Genomic DNA, 18,736 nt, shown 5'->3' on the forward strand with positions numbered 1-18,736 from the left:
AAATCTCGAAAGCCTATACAAATAATTTAAAAGATCGTCTTTTTAAAAGTTAGTATCAAAACTATTGCAAATAGAAATAATGTTTTTTTCTTTGTCGCTTACAGGTTTCGACGATATTATTTATTATTATGTTCATTTTTATATATTTTTCAAACAAATATAACTATTACCTATTATATTTTAAAAGTATTATATTATTGAAAAAACATCGTTTATTGATTGGTAAAAAAATACTTTGTATTTACCATTTTACTTTTACGCCGGGGACTATAAATTGTCTGAGTATAAAATTATGATGGGGACCAATTGTCCGCATACCATATAAATATAGTATGTATATTTTTTTACATCGTACATGTCTTCCACCGTGTATAAACTACATACGTACCTTTTTTTACCGTATAGTAACTTACACATCACTTATGTAGAAATTAAGGTTTGTAATTTTTTACCTGCTACTCTTGTGTAAGAACTTACGATTCCCCACTTATGTAAAAAAAATTAAAATGTTAAAAAAATGCATCTTATATACACTAATATAATAAGTAATACGTAATATATACATTATATAGGTAATATAAACATCATAAACAAGTCCAGTAACCACACCAAGAGATCACTGCTGAAGTACTGAAGTACTGAAAAACCCCTTTCCATTTTATTTTATTTATTATATATATATATATTATCATAGTTTTAATCTTTAATCTACGCATAGTTTCTTATGTTGCTATTCATAAAATCATAATTAATTATTATTGGACTACCAATATAGGTACTAACTAAGGCTTATTACAAAGTCAAGATACTTATTTATTATTATATAATTAATTGTTTTCTTAAACTTAGTTCTACACAAATCTAATACATAATACAATCAATAAAAAATAAAATAATTATTATAAAAGTTCAAAAAAACGTATAATATAATATAAATAATTTGTATACATTAATAAGCAGTAATAAGATATTTGAAAAAAATATTTTTATGCAAAGTACAAATATGTATGACATAGTAATATAATATAATAAATAATAAATAAAAATATAAACTATCTAAAAACAAGAAATTTCAAAATAATATGTGAGTATTAATACGATGTTGGTGTACCTAGTACCTACCAACTATCTATCTTGTAAGCAGTAACATAAAAATTAAGTTAAACATTTTAAATATTTTAGGTTTGATAGCAGAAAAAAATTTTTTAGATTGCTTTAAAATAGTTTAAATAATACAATTTTTATAAATATATCTGTGAGTTTAGTGAACACCACTATATTCTGCACATGGCACATCCGTGCCACTATACAACACTTATCAGCTATTGAGCTGTATCACCATATAACAGAAATTAGTTATCCACGTCTTGTTCACACCATTTATCTTTTATTAAATACCACAAAAACGACAAAATACAAATTAAGATAAATATTAAGTATAATTCATGATAAACGAATAATAGTAAATATTTCAGTACTACACGATTAAAAAAATATTTTTAAGCAATTTAAAATTAAGAAATTTTTTAAATCGTGATTAGTATACGACCATATTATCTATTACCTGATATGGTAATCTGTATTATTACTCGCTACTTCAGATTTTTATTTTATTCTATAATGCTTCTATGATATACAGTGTCCCGTGAGGATTTACCCATTGTAATATTTCCTTAATTAATATAGATATCATAATTCATAATTAAGACTCACAGGGACAAAGACTACAAGTATTTCATATTTTAATTTAATTTAACGTTTTGGTAACAGTAAAAAAATTTTTTTTTATTATCTTTAAAAAAATTGAAGATAGCTGTTTTCTGAAAAATTTGACGTTTTAACATATTATTTTCATTCGGATCGTGATTTTTAATATTTTTTTTAGTTTTGAGAATATTTTAGATTCCGAACGGAGTGATGAATGTATTGATTTTACAATGTGTGTTTTTTTTTTGTGTCTGTCATCACGTTTTGGAGTAGTATAGTGCTTTGATTTTTTACTTCAACCCCTCTTTGAGAAGGAAATTGAATCTAGTTGGTACTTTGGGGGGGGTCAAAAGTAAAAAGCGTCAGGAAAAACCCTAAAAAAGGAACGAAAAAACGGGAAAATTTTATGCATAATCTACAGTTTTCGACAAAATTGATTTTTTTATTTTGCTGTAACTCAAAAACAAATCATTGTAAATACTTGAAATTTTCACCAAATGTTTATATTAGCGTTATCTATTTAAAATTCAATTTTCAAAATATTTGGACCTTTTTTAAACTATTTATAGACAATTAAAATTTTCGATTTTTAAATTTTTTTTCTTGGAATGCCGATAAAAAATTTTGTTTTCCAAAAAATCTTTAAAATTTAATACAAGGTTTATTATAAGTTGTTCTTATTATAATAAAAAAATTAAAAAATCGTTAGTCACAGTTTTTTTTATAAATTATAAGCATTAAAAGTTCAAATTTTACAAAATATGTCAAAATCGTGAAAATTTGCAAGGAATTTTGAAGTTGAAAATTCATTACATTTTTGTGATTTATACGTTATACTTAAGGTTAAAAATCCCAGTACAAGGTACTCCATAACTTTTTCTTTGAATAAGATTTTAGTGTCAATATAGAAACAATTTTAAGAGCGTATGAAATTTAATTTTTTACGAAATCGCGTAAAATAACAATATATTCAAATTTAAATATACCTAGCTAATAATGCAATATGTCAATATATCCTACTAATTATCCTATAGTCTGACAAATCATCTCCGTTCAGAATCGTTTTTCGTATACAATGATACCTGTCATTGCATTCAAATTTAACACATCCATTATAGTGACCTACTCAGCTACTCACCATCTCTATAGGTACTATACAGCAGAGCGAAACCCACTTGCCCACTTTTTTATTATTATATGGGCATGAGCTTGCGGGCCACATAATGTTTGATAACTTCTGACACTTATATGGTATTAAATAATTGACTTTTCTCGATACTAGAAAAAATATTAAAAACCATAAGATTAATGAAAATAAAATGTCGAAAGTCAACATTTTCAGAAAAATAAACTCTATAAAATAGCTATCGTCATTTTTTTTTTTTAAATAAAAATATTTTATAGCAAAACCAACAGTTTTGAGATTTTCAATATCAGTAATAATATGATAATAGATAATATGTTTTTTATAGTCTTAAAAATCAAAAAACTGACATTTGTATTTATGTTTTAAAAATTACTCATAAAATAAATCAAAATTTTGATATTGTTTAGCTAGTAATAGAAAGTAAATGTAAAAACATTTTAGTGAATCTACAAAATATAGTTTGACATAAAATAGGAATATTGTTTTGTACTTTTGTAGTGTAAATGTATGATTGTGATTATTGATTATTACATTTACACGGTGTCATAATACTCTAAATGTTGAGATCATGATTTAAGATATAGGTACTTATATCTTATATATTTATATATTAAATCATGGTCGAGATTCTGTATTATCACATTAAAGTAATCACTATGTAGTCAGTATGCATCGCGATAGATAACCAAACCTATTGTTATCTATTGATGTCAGTATGTAATTTTTTTTTATCATATACTATCAGTAAGTTATCACTATTCACTAAATAAAAATCGTGTTATTGTACTGTAGTATGAAATATAAAGCAGACAATCTGTCGCTGTGCTGTTGATCAATTTTTTAATTTTAATAATTAGTGTTAATTGTTTTCATTGGCCAGTAATTGTTTTAATTACTTACCCATAATGTTTTAAATCGTCCATGTTAACTGTTATCGTTTAATATTTAGTTTATAATTTTTTTATATAGATTTCAAACTATTTTAATAATTAAACCTACATAATTATGTTTGAAAATTAACAGAATAAAGAAACCATATTCTTTAAGTAATAAAAAAATTTCCATGACAAGTAATTAACCACTTAATAGTTTGCTTTCTAAGTTCTTTTGATTTTTTTCTATAGTACCTATGTTAATTTGTTAAATCTTACAGCTAATCATGTTTTATTAGACTAAAGAATCTTCATTTAAAAGGTATAATAATTATAACTCTGTAAACAATTACTTATCAAATGTATAAAACTCATTATTATTGATGATATTTGTGTTGTATTTTTTAGTTATTGATTCTGTGAAAAGAATAATTATTACAAGATGCCGTTAATTCAAGTAGATGTAAAAATGTTACCAATGAAAGTGCATTACTTTCTGTTTATGGGCGGTAAGTGTTAACTTTATAATAAATAAATCTTAAGGACATTCTTATAAATAATCTATGCAGTATTATTGTTTAGTTAATCATTGAAAATTTTCTATTTTATAACCTGACCTAATAACCTAATTTGTATGATTAACATTTGATAGTATAGTAACATAATGATTCAGTAAGGTACTAACTACTAAGGTATAGTATAATAAGTTAATTAGAAAGGTAATCTAATATTAGTATATATTAGTAGTATTTAATACATCCTAAATATTTAAGTTGTAATTATATTACACCAGTTTTTGTCTTTACTGAATCAACCATGCTGTGTAATGAAGCTATAAACCCTTCTTATAATTTGATTACTTAGTACATTTCTTAAGTTAAACAAAGTACCATTATGGTACTACCATATTTACTGAAAGACCTATGTTATGTCATCTATAATTAAATATGTATAAGACCGAGAACTTTTAGAAACACAATTAAAAATATGTACAAGAATTTATTCAATAATTGTAAGCTTAACATTTTGTTTTTAAACAAATACTTACATTTTTTTAATTATTATAATATAGGGTCTTGTTGATATTTATAATAATTATATTCATATAATATATTATATTGTGTTTAGTTAATTTTAATTTTACATATTTTTTCAATTCTTAGTTGGTAATTTACCTACAAAAAAACTAATTATTTTTATACTGAATACATATTTGTTCCTGCTTTTACAAATTGCAAGTATGTAATACAGTGGCGTGCTCAGCTTTTTTGAAAGGGGGGATATTCATTTTTGACTTCTCACAGACCCTAAAAATTTTTTTCATGTAGATAATATATCATTATTCATGACAAAAAAAATCCAAAGGGGGGTTATGACACCCTGACCTCCCCCCACCACGTGAACATGCCATTGATGTAATGTGAAATAAAATTTATTTTTTCTTAAACATATTAATGATAAATGTATTTACTATACTCTTATTTATTTTTTTTACAGCCAAAACACACTATTTGTAGACCTCATTTTATACATGACTATTAGTATTAAGTAATTTTTGTATAAATTTATAGTAAATTTTGATGATTTTTTTTCTGTTTAACCAATGACCCAGGAAATTTTAAACTATTAATACAGTTCTGAGAGACTAAGATGAACCTATCTTTGTGCATTGTTTAAAATTTGTATGTCTTCCATAAAAAATGTATTATAATCTTTAAATGTTATTTTTTTTAAATAATAAATATGCATTGGCTAAAGTTCAATATGACATTAATAAGTGTCAATTTTATGAGTACAGGGTGATTATTTTAATAATACATCTTTTCTATCTCAAAAATAATTTTTTACCTAATTTTTGAAGCAATTACAAAACTTGATTGTTGTGAATCATTTTTATTTTGAAGCAAAATATTTCTCTTGAGAATGTTGATGTTGATATTATGATATTAAAATAGAGTTTCAACTAAGTAGTTAATTTATTATAAGTAGGATTTGAGATTTGTTGCATCAAAAATTATGAAAAAATGCAAAATTTGTATAAGTATTTTTTTTTAACTGCGTAGATGTAAATACTAATTGTGGTGTACTTTTGATCCAATTTTGTTGACATTGCTTTGTTAGTTTATGTTTTTCTGTTTTTGAACGTTGCATGATAATAAATCACCTATCAACAGTTACTCTCGTTTCACACAGCTTACAGAACAAAATATATTTTCTCCAAACTTAGTTATGTATAGACTTATACAATTATTATTTGATATTTTAAATTCACAAAATACAACAATATATTCAAAAGAGTATACTGAATTATGTAGTTAAGTTAATAAATAGTAACATGGCAGAAATGATAACATGGTATATGAACATTTTATAAATAATATTTTGCTTAGGAAAACAAAATTAAAAATGAATTAAAAAAATTATGACAATATTTTAAATATAACTTATTATCAAAAAGAATATTTTGTAATTACTTTAAATTATATATAAGAAAAAAATATTTACTAAATCATAATTACTTTTTAAAATTTAAAGAATCACCGTTTATACAGATGTAACTTAAAAATAAAAATATAATTTTATGCTTTTATTGATATTTTAGTTTTGAAGCAAGTTATAATAATTTTAAAATTTATTGTGTGTGTGTTTGTTAGATTATGACAACACATGCAGGTATGATTTCCTGTTAATAATTAGTACTCTCGCCTGTGCTGTCTCTGAATTACCAACATACAACATAACAGATTTGTGTTTAACAGTTACAATTTTGTGCAATATCTGTGCTTTCATAAGGTTTTTTTTTTAATATTTAAATTTTAACAAATTATGAGATTTACCTACTCATAACTTAATAAAAAATTAAAATATAGTAAAAACTATATGAATGATAATATGTAAATTCACTTTTTATGAGCTTATTACAAAAAAATTAAATTTACAACACAAATTATATGACGTTTGTAAGATCGAGACAACATTTGTGGGTATGACTTCCTCTTAAGGGATTTCATGATAAGTAATAGTTTCTTCAAAATAAATATATTACTATCATTGGGTTTATTGTAAATTATTATTATTGTAAGTATACTGGTATAATCATACAAAGTACAAAATCAAAATATGGATACTACACTAGAATAATAAACTTAAATATCGGGAATAGTCTGTAAAGTTATTAATTAAAATCAAATTTTTAGATGAATAGGAATTTTTCTAATTTTGACATAGTAAGATCATTTAGTTGGTCAATAAACATTTTAAAAATTGTGTTACATTAAATCTAAGAAGAAATAATTTTTTTTAAATTTTATTTTACATACATTTATGGGTTGCTGCTCAAAGTATTACTGCTTAAAAAGAAAATGTTTATATAAATTTCAAATTATACATCAGAACAACTTAATAGGTTAAAGGTTGTCATTTACTAAACGTATCATTTTGTGGATGGGTAGATTACATCCATAATCAGTATGATGTAAAGGGACATAGGCGGGAGACAATAATCTGGAATCCTAAAATTTACTTTTGCTAGAAGTTTGGGTGAATCAATGGAGCCACTAACAAGTATGCTGATAAAGTTGACACTCTTTAATTGGATAAACTGTTAAGCTTAAAATGAGGTAGGTTAAGGGGATATTCATGTGGATAATATTTGATTAAGTTAGAAGAAAACAAAACTAAGAAATTTAGTATTTACACTGAAAATGTTAGAGTTGGTACATTTATTATTATTATATGTTTAATTAAAACTTGAAATATTAACAATTGTTCAGCTTTTATTAAATCAGTGCTAAGATTTAAAGTAGGTAGCCTAAACTCTACAAACTGTTGAACCGCAAGGACCCTTAATGATTAACTCCAGATATTCTAAAAGTAATGGACCAAGACCAAGGAATAAAGTATTTCCATTAAAATTTACTTAAAAATATATATGAAGTTCAATTAATATTTTACAAAATATATTACTTATTTTCAATGTCTAATATTTCTAGAAGCTTAAAAATTATAATAATCATAAACAAATTTAAGTGTGGATGTATAATTTTAAGTTTTGAGTAGAGCAAAGAATGTATTGATATTTTATGTTCTATTTTTTTGTGTTCAAAGATACATTTAGGTAGCAAATTGAATCTTTTTAATTTTGGGAGGTAAACATTGAAATTGTTCAGTGCTTTTTTTGAAATAAATGTGATAAACATAAATTGAATGGAAATAAAATTAAGATAATGTTAATATAATATTAAAGATAACAGTTTGGTTACTAAAAAGTTAGCTCAAAATTGTTTTTTATTACATGCAATGATATATTATTGAATTTTAATTTAACACATCCATTACTCTATGAGGTATAATCGACACCCACTGTACAGTAAAACGATTATCTATTTGACGGGACATTTTATTGTTGTTAATTAAATAATTAGTAAATACATGTATACCGTATATTATAAATTTCCATCACATAATACTAACAATCATCCAAGTTTAGTGATGCATTCTGTACATTACATATTAGTGGTTAATTTACTTTAGCTGTCAAATATTCAAAATAGGGAAAATTAAAACAAAATTTTTTATTAAAATCTTAAAACAATTGAGTATATTTGAAATTTATCAAGTATATTTTTTTTATGATCTTATAAATAAAAAACTAATTTATGATGTTTTTACTGTTGATAATAAAAAGTTACTCATCAAGCAAAGGTCGAAATTGTCCATCTTTAGACCAAACATACCTTAAAACTATTTTGAATTGTGCCATTTTATGTCCAAAAAGTTTCTAAAAGCAAAATATAAATTTGTTAATAATTTGTTTGATATTTATAAATTATAATGTGTGTTATTTACAAGTAGTCTAGACTGCTCAGGTGTGATAATGCTTCCTTCTTTACATATTGTATGGCTCTTTATAACTTGAATAACACCACGTTGTAAACTTGTTGGTAAACCAAGTTGTCTTAGTGAAGGTTCCATTGAATGGATAAATGTATCTGGTAAAGGGCCTTCATCTAATGTAACAGTGTATGCAGCTCTGATACCAGCCCTGGGAAATTCTGGCTCCGAGTAGTTATCAAACCATCTGAACATTAAATATATATCAAACATGAAAAACTTATAGATATATTTACAAACAATCAAATAAAATAGGTATCTTACTCTATAACTTTATCAACTGGTCTGTTTGTAAATAATAATCCACATTGCCCTTCAATTTTAAGAGCTAATTTATGTAAATTAGTTTGAATTTCATCTTGAGCTGATTTTCCTAGAGCATATGACATCACTTTATTCTTACCAAAGAAGAACCTAAAATATTTAATATAAAAATGTACACATTAAAAATAATATTTTAGCATAATTTAGATAAAAATTAGGCACCTGCTATCTTTCCATTCATTTCGCACATCTTTTAATTTACCGTTACGCATATTGTCAGTATGGAATACAAATATGTGTTCATATTTGTCAACAGCTTCACGGAGATTTTCCATAACAGATTGTTTTAATTTAGAACCCAATTTGGTAGTCTTGGTTAATGAAACTAATGTAAAACACAAAATGTATAAGATAATTTCGATTAAAATATTGTTAAATTTTTCTTTGAACATATAATGACGCTTAATATAACAGATTAACTGAATAACTTACTTTTTTTGTCTCTTTTTGACTTAGGCATTATTCTGTAGTTTTTTTATAACTCAACTGATACTTTAAAATACAATTAACTTTAAATTTTCAATTAAATTTAATGTATAATAACAGTATAGGAATATTTAAAAAGTATTGTTTTTGTTAAGAATAAAAATATTAAAAATTCAAAAAGTTATATTATGATAACCTTAAATTATTATCCTTGTCCCGTGTCCATGTGGTATGATAAAACCATGATATCGTGGGCCGTAGTAGTAGATAATAGATATCATATTCTATAGAAGCCGTGATTGTTGTGTATGGTGTTTGAAACATCTTTGGAATTGTATTAATGGTTCATTTTATATTTTGATCTTTGATATGTAGGAATTAGGAAGTAAAGTTAAAAATTGTAATAGTACCTATGTAGTAGGTTTTCCGTTTTCCATAACTTTTTCTTCAAAACCTATTACCTAACTGTAAAAAAACCAGTCAATATAGAAAAAATGTTATGAGCAAATGAAATTTAGTTTTTTACGAAATCACGTAAATTAACAATATATCCTAAAACGATTATTTGTTGTTATTCAAAAAGTATAAGTAGCAGAAACTCGAAACTTTAGTTGAGAAAAAAAAATTATAATTTAAATATAGGTAATAATATAATATATCATAGATTGATAATTTATCTCCGTTCAGAATCGTTGTTCGTATACAATGTTATCCGTCATTGCATTCAAATTTAACATTTTTTATTTGACTTACTCTCCACCTTTACTATACAGCAGAGCGACTTGCCCGCCTTTTTTTTTCTTATTTTCTTACTTTCAAGCCGAATAAAACAATAATTTTAAGTTTTACTTTTTTGAATGACAACATGTCAACATTTGTTAAATTATAAATTCCATGTTTTAAAGCTTAATATTTTTAGGAGTTTTTTATGTGTACCTTGTACCTACATAGAAATTGAAATTCTGACGAGTAGTTTATGAGTAAACTCTTTAAATTATGAGTCAATTTGTAAGGGTAATTTTACAATAAATAAATCTGATGCAGTATATATATATTTTTTAATTTTTACATGATTTTTAGAAACTACCCAACAGTAATACTTATGACATGAAGATATTCAAAAAAGTAAAAATTAAAAAAATTATTACGCTGAAATATAGGTACATAAAAAAAAAATTGTTTTATTTCAACTGGAATTATGTAAGAAAAAAAATTTAAAAAACATAAATATATTTTAATGTAGTGAATTTTGTGTGATAAAAGAATTACTTAAAAATGTTGTGGCATTAATACTAATAATTTGTATTTTTTTTTTCAAAATATTTGTCTAAAGGAATTAATATGAAAGTACTGAAATGTTCAATCCTTTTAGATTGAGTTATACCAAAAATATTTTCAAAAAATGGTAGCCCTGATAAAATTGTCAATAAACTAATTATGAATACAACAAAACAACATAAATTTGAACCATCTTGTTTTACTTTTTATGTTAAATTTTAAAAATGTTATTTTTTGTTAGTTAAAAATTACTATTGACTCTTTAATACCAAGTTTATTGTTATTTAACCTCTATCCTTCACTAGTTTTATATTCTTATTAAAAAATAAATAATAAAGTTATAATCAGTTAAAAAATATAATTCAAATAAAACTTCCAATGCGAAAATCACTGATCATTTTTTAAAACATTTTTAAATTCAATATCTCAAAATACATCTTGAAGGGAAAAAAATGAGGAATGAGGAAAGATATTAAACTGCATTTATTTCCTTAACCCTTGTATATCTATTTTATCAAATTAATTTTCTCACATTTTTAATTCATCACTAGCTTATTTTTATATTATTTTTTTTTATAGGTGTTGCCCCATTGACAAATTTTTTACCAACAATTGCAAAACAGTTGGGATATTCTACAATTGTAGTTGGAACTATTTATAGTATTTTACCAATTTTAAGTTTATTAATAAAGCCTATAATTGGTGCAATTGTGGATCAATTCCGGGTTAAAAAATTAATCTTCTTAACATTCATATTGTTATCTGGCCTAACAGCATTTTCATTTATGTTTGTTCCTGAAATACCTTTGGGCCCTACAGTAGAACTCAATTGCCACGATGCCACATATATGAATGTTTGTCCCGAGGATAATGTACCTTTGTCAAAGTGTTCTATACAACGGGTTAAAGAAAATATTGGTGATACATTTGGATGTCAGGTAAATATTAATGTTAATGTTTTAATTTGATCCATTTTTATATCTAGATTTTATTTGTTTTTATTTACTTTTTATTAAATGTTACATTGATTATTTATTTGATTTTAGTTAAAATGTGACAACAATGCACATTTTCAAGATGAAATGTGTTTAAATTGGGGATTTAATGATTATTGCCCACTTTCAAATTCATCTAGTGTGGTCAAAGATTATTATGTACCAAACAATTCACAAATAATAAGAACAAAATCAAATAAAAATTTTTATAATAATGACTATGTTTACTTATTTGTGTCGATAGAAATGATGCATACTGTTAATGTAAGTATATAATTTTGTTTTCTCATTAACATATATTTTGATCAACTAAGTTATAACATTTAATAATTTTTCTATATTATAGGATGATAACTGTTTTTACTTTCGAATAAAATCTGCAAATTTTTATTTTAATGATTCTGAAGCACTAAACCACACACCAGTTTGTAATACTAGTTTAAGATCCCAATGCCAAGTACAATGTTCCAGTGAAATTATTATGGATTTAATAACTCCCCAAAAGTTTAAAGGCAGTGTTTTGGAATTAAATCAATTCTGGATATTTTTCCTATTAATTAGTCTGTTTTGGGTAGGTCAAGCAGTTATTTATAGTCTTGGTGATTCTATTTGCTTTGATCAACTAGGTAAGGATTTAAATAAATATATTTTACATAAAGCCTAAATATTTCAATTTTAATGTATTTATTTAATATTAGGTAATAAGCCTAATCTTTATGGCAAACAAAGATGCTGGGGTGCTATTGGATGGGGAATTTTTTCAATATTTTCCGGATGGATTTTAGATCTTTTTAGCTCCAGTGATGTAAATAAAAATTATTTACCAATATACTTTTTATGTTTACTTGTACTACTTTGCAACTTTTTTGTTGCATCAAAACTTAAGGTAATTATTTTTTTAATCAAATTTAAAAAAAACTATTACAATTTATTTTTAATATATATATTTTATTAAAAACTTCATATAAAAGGTGACAGAAACAAAAATATCAACTAATATATTTAAAGATTTTGGAAAACTGTTAATAGAAGTCAAGGTACTAGGATTTCTTGCTTGGACAATAGTAGTAGGTATTTGCACTGGGATGATTTGGCAATATCTTTTTTGGTAAGTAATTAATTTCTGCAATAATAAATTATTATAGCAATATACTTAATCAATGGTTATACCTAAATTAATTGTATAGAATTTATTATTATCTAGTTCATAACACAACCACATTTTTGCCTACCTAATTCATGAAATAGAAAATTTTATATATTTAATACATGGGGAATTTGAGAATAAATTATTTATGATTACTATTAAGTTATCAATTTTACTTTACTTATATCATATTTTCTAGTTTAATATCCCATTTTCACTTATTTTAGGTATATTGAAGATGTAGCTTCCGCGAATGAGTGTAATGCCCAACATTGGATTAAAACGTTACAAGGTTTTATTTCAGGAGTTCAATGTTTTGGTGGTGAAGTGCCATTCTTTTTCTGGTCAGGCTGGATTATGAAACGTTTGGGACACTTGAATTGCATGTCTCTTGTTTTGGGAGTTTTTGCAATTAGATTTTTTGCTTATTCGATTCTTACAAATCCAATTTGGGTACTCGTTATTGAGTTAACTAATGGAATTACTTTTGGATTAGCATATGCTGTACTTATGTCATATGCAAGTATACTTGCACTACCTGGTAGCGAAAGTACTATGATAGGACTTGTTGGTGGAGTTTTTGAAGGCATAGGTAAATATTTTAATCTATTATTAAATGTATAGATATAAAATTAATATTGTGCAATTCTATCATAGGTGTATCTTTGGGTAGTTTAATAGGTGGTTGCTTATACGACAAATATGGTGGAGCTCAAACATTCAGATTATTTGCATGTGGTTCTGCATTAATGTGTGCAATTCATTTGTTATGTCAAAAAGTTTTGAAATCAAATAAAAAATTAAGTTTTCCAAGTAAGTCAATTTTAATTTAATAATCTAATAGGGTAATTATCCATTATTTTGACTACTGCCCATTACCACAAAATACTGTTGGTATGGATATTATATAGATGATCTAACCTGAGCTGAATACATATGTTAATCATATACATCAGGGGTGGCCAACTTTAATAGACTTGCGATCGACCTCCGAGATTTTCTAAGTTGTCGCGATCGACCAAAAAAAAAAAAAAAGGTTGTCAATGTGTGTTACAGTTCTTTTATTCGATATCTGTGTATAATCTCGTTTTATTTATTGCTTTTTTCTAAATATAATTTTATATTCCTGGGATATACAAAAATATACAATTTTACAAAAAAAAATAATATTTTAATTGTTTTCTGAAAAAAATTCAAAATTTTATGAAAATGGGAAAAGGTGTCGCGATCGACTCAAATTCATCTCGTGATCGACCGGTCGATCGCGATCGACTGGTTGGCCACCCCTGATATACATAATTTGTTAACCTGGTTATTACGGCCCATATTCAGCATATTAAACATTTTTGAAGTTCTAATAAATAGAGAAAAAAAATTCTGGAAATCATACTCCATCATTTAGAATTCTATCTGACAGAGGTTAATAATTATGAGATACAACGTAGATGGAAATCAATAAAATATTTTGTTGAGAAATGTTTCTGAAAATTAGCCTCCAATAATTTTAGATAAATTGAGATATTTTATTTATAACTTTCTACCTCTGTGATAATTTTATGACAGTTTGTATGATGATTTTGAATTATATACAAGTAATTTAAATATTAAATGCTTAGTTTGTAATAAATAAAAGCACGATTGATAGTTGATATAAAGGAATTGGTAATTTTTCTGGTAGTCACATCAGGCGGTAGTCCAGATAACAGGTAAGTTACACTAATAGGTATGCATTATGTATAGTACTTTACAAATTAAAAGATTAGGTTAGATACATATTTCTATGAAATCACCTTTTATTTAAAAAGAATAAAATATGAATTGTATTCACAATTTGTTTTTATAAGAGTAAAAAAATTCAATGTTTTACAACTTAATGTTAATAGTTTTGTACATTTTTATAAAAGCAGTACCTATTAATTTTCGATTGCATAATCGGATGGTGGTTAATGTAATATATTTAAACTTAACTTTCAAGTTTTTATGTTAATTCAAAACTCACTGAACGAAAGCAAGCTAAAGTTTATATCTCAGAGTTATTTAATCTGCTATTGTGAGACATAATACAAGTATTTTATATATTTGTTTTTTTTTCAATAATTATTATTCTCTTGTACTAAAATAAAATTCAACAAAATTTCCCAATAGTAAACTTTTTATTTAAATTAAATAGATATTTGAATATTTCTAACTGAAGTTTTATGTATTGTACTAAGAATTGCATTGTTACCAACTATGTATTTATTTAAACTAATGAATTATTTGTGAAATTAGGAGTTCTTTATTTTGAATAAAACTATGTGTCTATGTCTACAATATCTACTTATTATTTAACAATTTAACATAACAATTTATTTAACATTAATCTAATTACTAATTTTGTTATTTTTAATGAAACAATAGATATAGATGATAATATGTATTAGAATTTTAGTTTTCAAATTATTCTCAATCAATTAATTTGGAAATTAAATGTTATTCATAAAAAATATAGCTAAATATAAATATATTATGATCTAAAGATTATTTTAAAAAGTAAGCTTTGTATGCACATCATAAGGTAAAAAGTTTGAAATTTTCCCAAAATATGTAATGGGTACCTACTATTATTTACAATATCACTTATTTAAAAAAAGAAAGTGGGTATTGCTCTGCTAGAGATGGAGAGTAGATCACTATAATGGATGTGTTCAATTTGAATGCAATGACAGGTATCATTGTAAAAGTTATGGAGTACCTTGTATTGGGGTTATTAACTTTAGGTATAAATCACAAAAATGTTATGAATTTTCAACTTCAAAATTCCTTTCAAATTTTTGCGATTTTAACATATTTTGTAAACATTTGCACTATAAATGCTTATAAACAAAAATTGTGACTAACGATTTTTGATTTTTTTTTTTTTTAATACGATAAATACAACTTATAATAAACCTTCAATTAAATTTAAAAGATTTTTTGAAATGCCAAAATTTTTTTATTGGCTTTTCAAAAAAAAAAAAACTTAGAAAAATCTAAAATTTCAATTGTCTATAAAAAGCTTAAAAAAAAAGTCAAAATATTTTGAAAATTTAATTGTAAATAGATATTGCTAATATAAACATTTGAAAATTTCAAGTATTTACAATGGTTTGTTATTGAGTTACAAAAAAATCAAAAAAATCGATTTTGTCTAAAACTGATTATGCGTAAAAATTCCTGTTTTTTCGTTACTTGTTAAAGGTTTATCCTGACTACTTTTAACCCCCCAAAGTACCAACTAGATGAATTTTCGTTTATAAAAAGGGATTTTAGTAAAAAAAAACATCATTTTAAAATCAATACATTTATCACTTCGTACAGAATCTAAAATATAGCCTAATATTTACTTCTAGCACATTATTAGGTCACATTTTTGAAGAAGTACAATACAACATATCTCATTTTCAAGTAACAGGTAGCTCATGGGTTTACTTAATTATGTTGTATTTATCACAGTCTTGTAAAGTATTTAAGTACATGTATTTAAATCTTGGACGTATTTGTATTTGAAAATCAAATACTTTTATACAAATACTTTTGATGAACAAATTATTTGTCAGTCGTCACGTATTTTTGTTTTTGAAAATTATTATACTATTTGTCTTTTTATTTATATTTTTCATTCATAAATGTTGTGAACCCCTGTCCCCTATTGCTGATGTCTCGTTCATTTGTGAATGTGATTATTACAAAATATAAATATACTTAAATGCAACATTTTTTGGAAATGATTTTTTTTAATTGATTTTTATATCCTCTTATTTATATATTATTAACAACTGTTCAATTATAATTTATTTTCATTTTTTAGTATACAATTAAGTAAGTGGTACAAAAAGTTCTAATAATACCTAGTTGAATGTAACATGACAATTTTAAATTAATTATTACAACATTAATTTGGAAAGCTAACTTGTAGAAAAGTAAAAATAAAAGTATTTAAATATATGGCAAGTATTTGTATTTGTACTTAAATACTTTTTCTTAAAAATATTTGAAATGTATTTGAAATACTTTCTGAATAGATGTACTTGTACTTGTATCTGTATTTAAATACAATTTTAAAAGTATCTGCATTTATGCTTTGTGTTGTATACTTATATTTTTTAGAAACTTAAAGTACATAGTCTTAAATACATTATTTAATTTTTTTTTTACATAATTTTTACATAATATTATACATTTATACGCCGTTAAGTAAATAATTTTGAAGTTTTTAAATACCTACATCTTAATATCTTATATAATAAATGTTACAATAAAATTGTTCTATGTTTATAATTTAAGCCCCCCCTTTTAACAAGGCAATTTTACGCCCATACATATACATATACATAATACATGTTCTCGATGCATTCCGAAATTACTCAACCAATTTTGATGAAATTATGATCAATGTGTGTAATTCTATCTCCTTCATTAGATACTAGATAGGATAGTTTTTATCCCGGTTAATGACCTCAATATATTACCTCTTTATTATTTAATGGATTATTCGAATAATATATTATTTTTAACAAATGATACACAATCGGTTAATCGATTGAAAAAATGCAACTCTATATAGAGGCGGGACAACCAAACTTAACACGGGTGCATTTTGTACGGGCGACAAAGTTTACGGGGACAGCTAATTATTATATAAAAAGTCATCAAAATCGAGTTAGACTACTTACCTTAAAAATATTATTTATTAAATTATAATTATCATTAATTATACATATTCATTTATTCTACAGATTTAAAAGTGGTGAAACTCATGAAGGTATACATTGCTTTACAAATAGAATTAATAAATTATGTAGAGAATTATCATAAATGCCTAGTTAATAATTTTGATCACATATTTTATATTCTGTTAATTTATTATTATTGTTATAATAAATAATTATAAAATAATATATGATAATATAATATAATATAATAAGCTTTGATTTATAAAATTAAATATCTATTACGTCCAATCAAAGTATATAATTAAACTTAAAAAAAAAGAACTAAACCATCACTTAGCTTATTAATGGCCGGTTAGGTTAGGTTAAAAAACATCCAATATTTATTTTATTGATTCGATAATTTATTGGCTCCATAAGTTATATTAGTTTAATAAAATATTTTATCAATATATAAATATTAAGAGTCGTTGCACAAATCATTGCTTATATTATTAAATTATATTATAGTATATTATATTTTTGAATATAAAATTATATGCAAATTGATATTTTATTCGAAAATAATAAAAAAACAAATATCTCATTATTATGTTGATAAACTTTAATTAAATTAATTTTATTGAACCAATAAATCTTATTTGACCAAAATCAGGCCCATAAATTAATGAATCAATAGTGTCTAATAGTCAATAACTTTTTAATTAAGGTTTTATGGCTTTGCATCGTATTTTAATTTTTATCGATTCAATAACTCAATTTATTGGACCAATAACTATTTATTGAGCCAATATAGTTTTGTGCAAACGGCTCTAATTATCTTAATTAAGCAGTTATGAATTATGAATATTTTTTTCAGGTTTTATAGGCGGATCAACTGAATATGCCAGTCCAAATGAAGCTATACATATGTTGATTGATAATTAAATTTATTTTTATAATGTTCCTACTTTATTGTTCTATCTTATTTTTATTTCAAAAAATTAAAGAAAGAAATACTTATTTTTAATACTTATTATTCACTTATTCCTAGTTAATTTTTTATCTTGCTTTTAAATAATTATTGATGGAATGATAGAATAGGTGAATAATGAAAATATTTAAATGTTAACTATATAATATAACATAATTGGTCAATGATATGAAGTATGAATTGAGCATAGTATTTGTTAGGAATTATTTAAAATATTTTTCCAAAAAAGTATGCAATTTTAAATTTTGTTGTAATTTTTATATTATTTTTAATTATAAATTAC

The 18,736-nt window shown here is 24.1% G+C and overlaps 2 protein-coding genes across 3 annotated transcripts; one reads left to right on the forward strand and one right to left on the reverse strand.

Annotated features, from left to right (window-relative positions):
- The first annotated feature begins 3,630 nt into the window (after nt 1-3,630).
- On the forward strand, nt 3,631-18,489 carry LOC132930319 (major facilitator superfamily domain-containing protein 6-A-like). Of its 2 annotated transcripts, XM_060996123.1 has the most exons (11): nt 3,632-3,924; nt 4,008-4,048; nt 4,135-4,235; nt 11,227-11,585; nt 11,694-11,906; nt 11,989-12,268; nt 12,341-12,528; nt 12,614-12,750; nt 13,017-13,381; nt 13,447-13,602; nt 18,340-18,489. In XM_060996123.1, exons 3-11 carry the CDS (start codon nt 4,169-4,171, stop codon nt 18,405-18,407), a joined length of 1,833 nt encoding a protein of 610 aa, XP_060852106.1. In that variant the 5' UTR covers nt 3,632-3,924; nt 4,008-4,048; nt 4,135-4,168; the 3' UTR covers nt 18,408-18,489. The 2 variants fall into 2 exon arrangements, with proteins under 2 accessions (XP_060852116.1, XP_060852106.1); XM_060996133.1 differs by lacking the exon at nt 18,340-18,489 and having other exon boundaries at nt 3,631-3,924; nt 13,463-13,598.
- On the reverse strand, nt 8,286-9,562 carry LOC132930324 (mRNA turnover protein 4 homolog). Its single transcript, XM_060996148.1, has 5 exons — nt 9,376-9,562; nt 9,106-9,268; nt 8,884-9,033; nt 8,575-8,806; nt 8,286-8,506 (listed from the first exon to the last, which is right to left on the reverse strand). Exons 1-5 carry the CDS (start codon nt 9,401-9,403, stop codon nt 8,414-8,416), a joined length of 666 nt encoding a protein of 221 aa, XP_060852131.1. The 5' UTR covers nt 9,404-9,562; the 3' UTR covers nt 8,286-8,413.
- Nucleotides 18,490-18,736: the final 247 nt, after the last annotated feature.

Source organism: Rhopalosiphum padi, chromosome 1 (genome assembly GCF_020882245.1).
Source record: "Rhopalosiphum padi isolate XX-2018 chromosome 1, ASM2088224v1, whole genome shotgun sequence".
Taxonomy (NCBI): domain Eukaryota; kingdom Metazoa; phylum Arthropoda; class Insecta; order Hemiptera; family Aphididae; genus Rhopalosiphum; species Rhopalosiphum padi.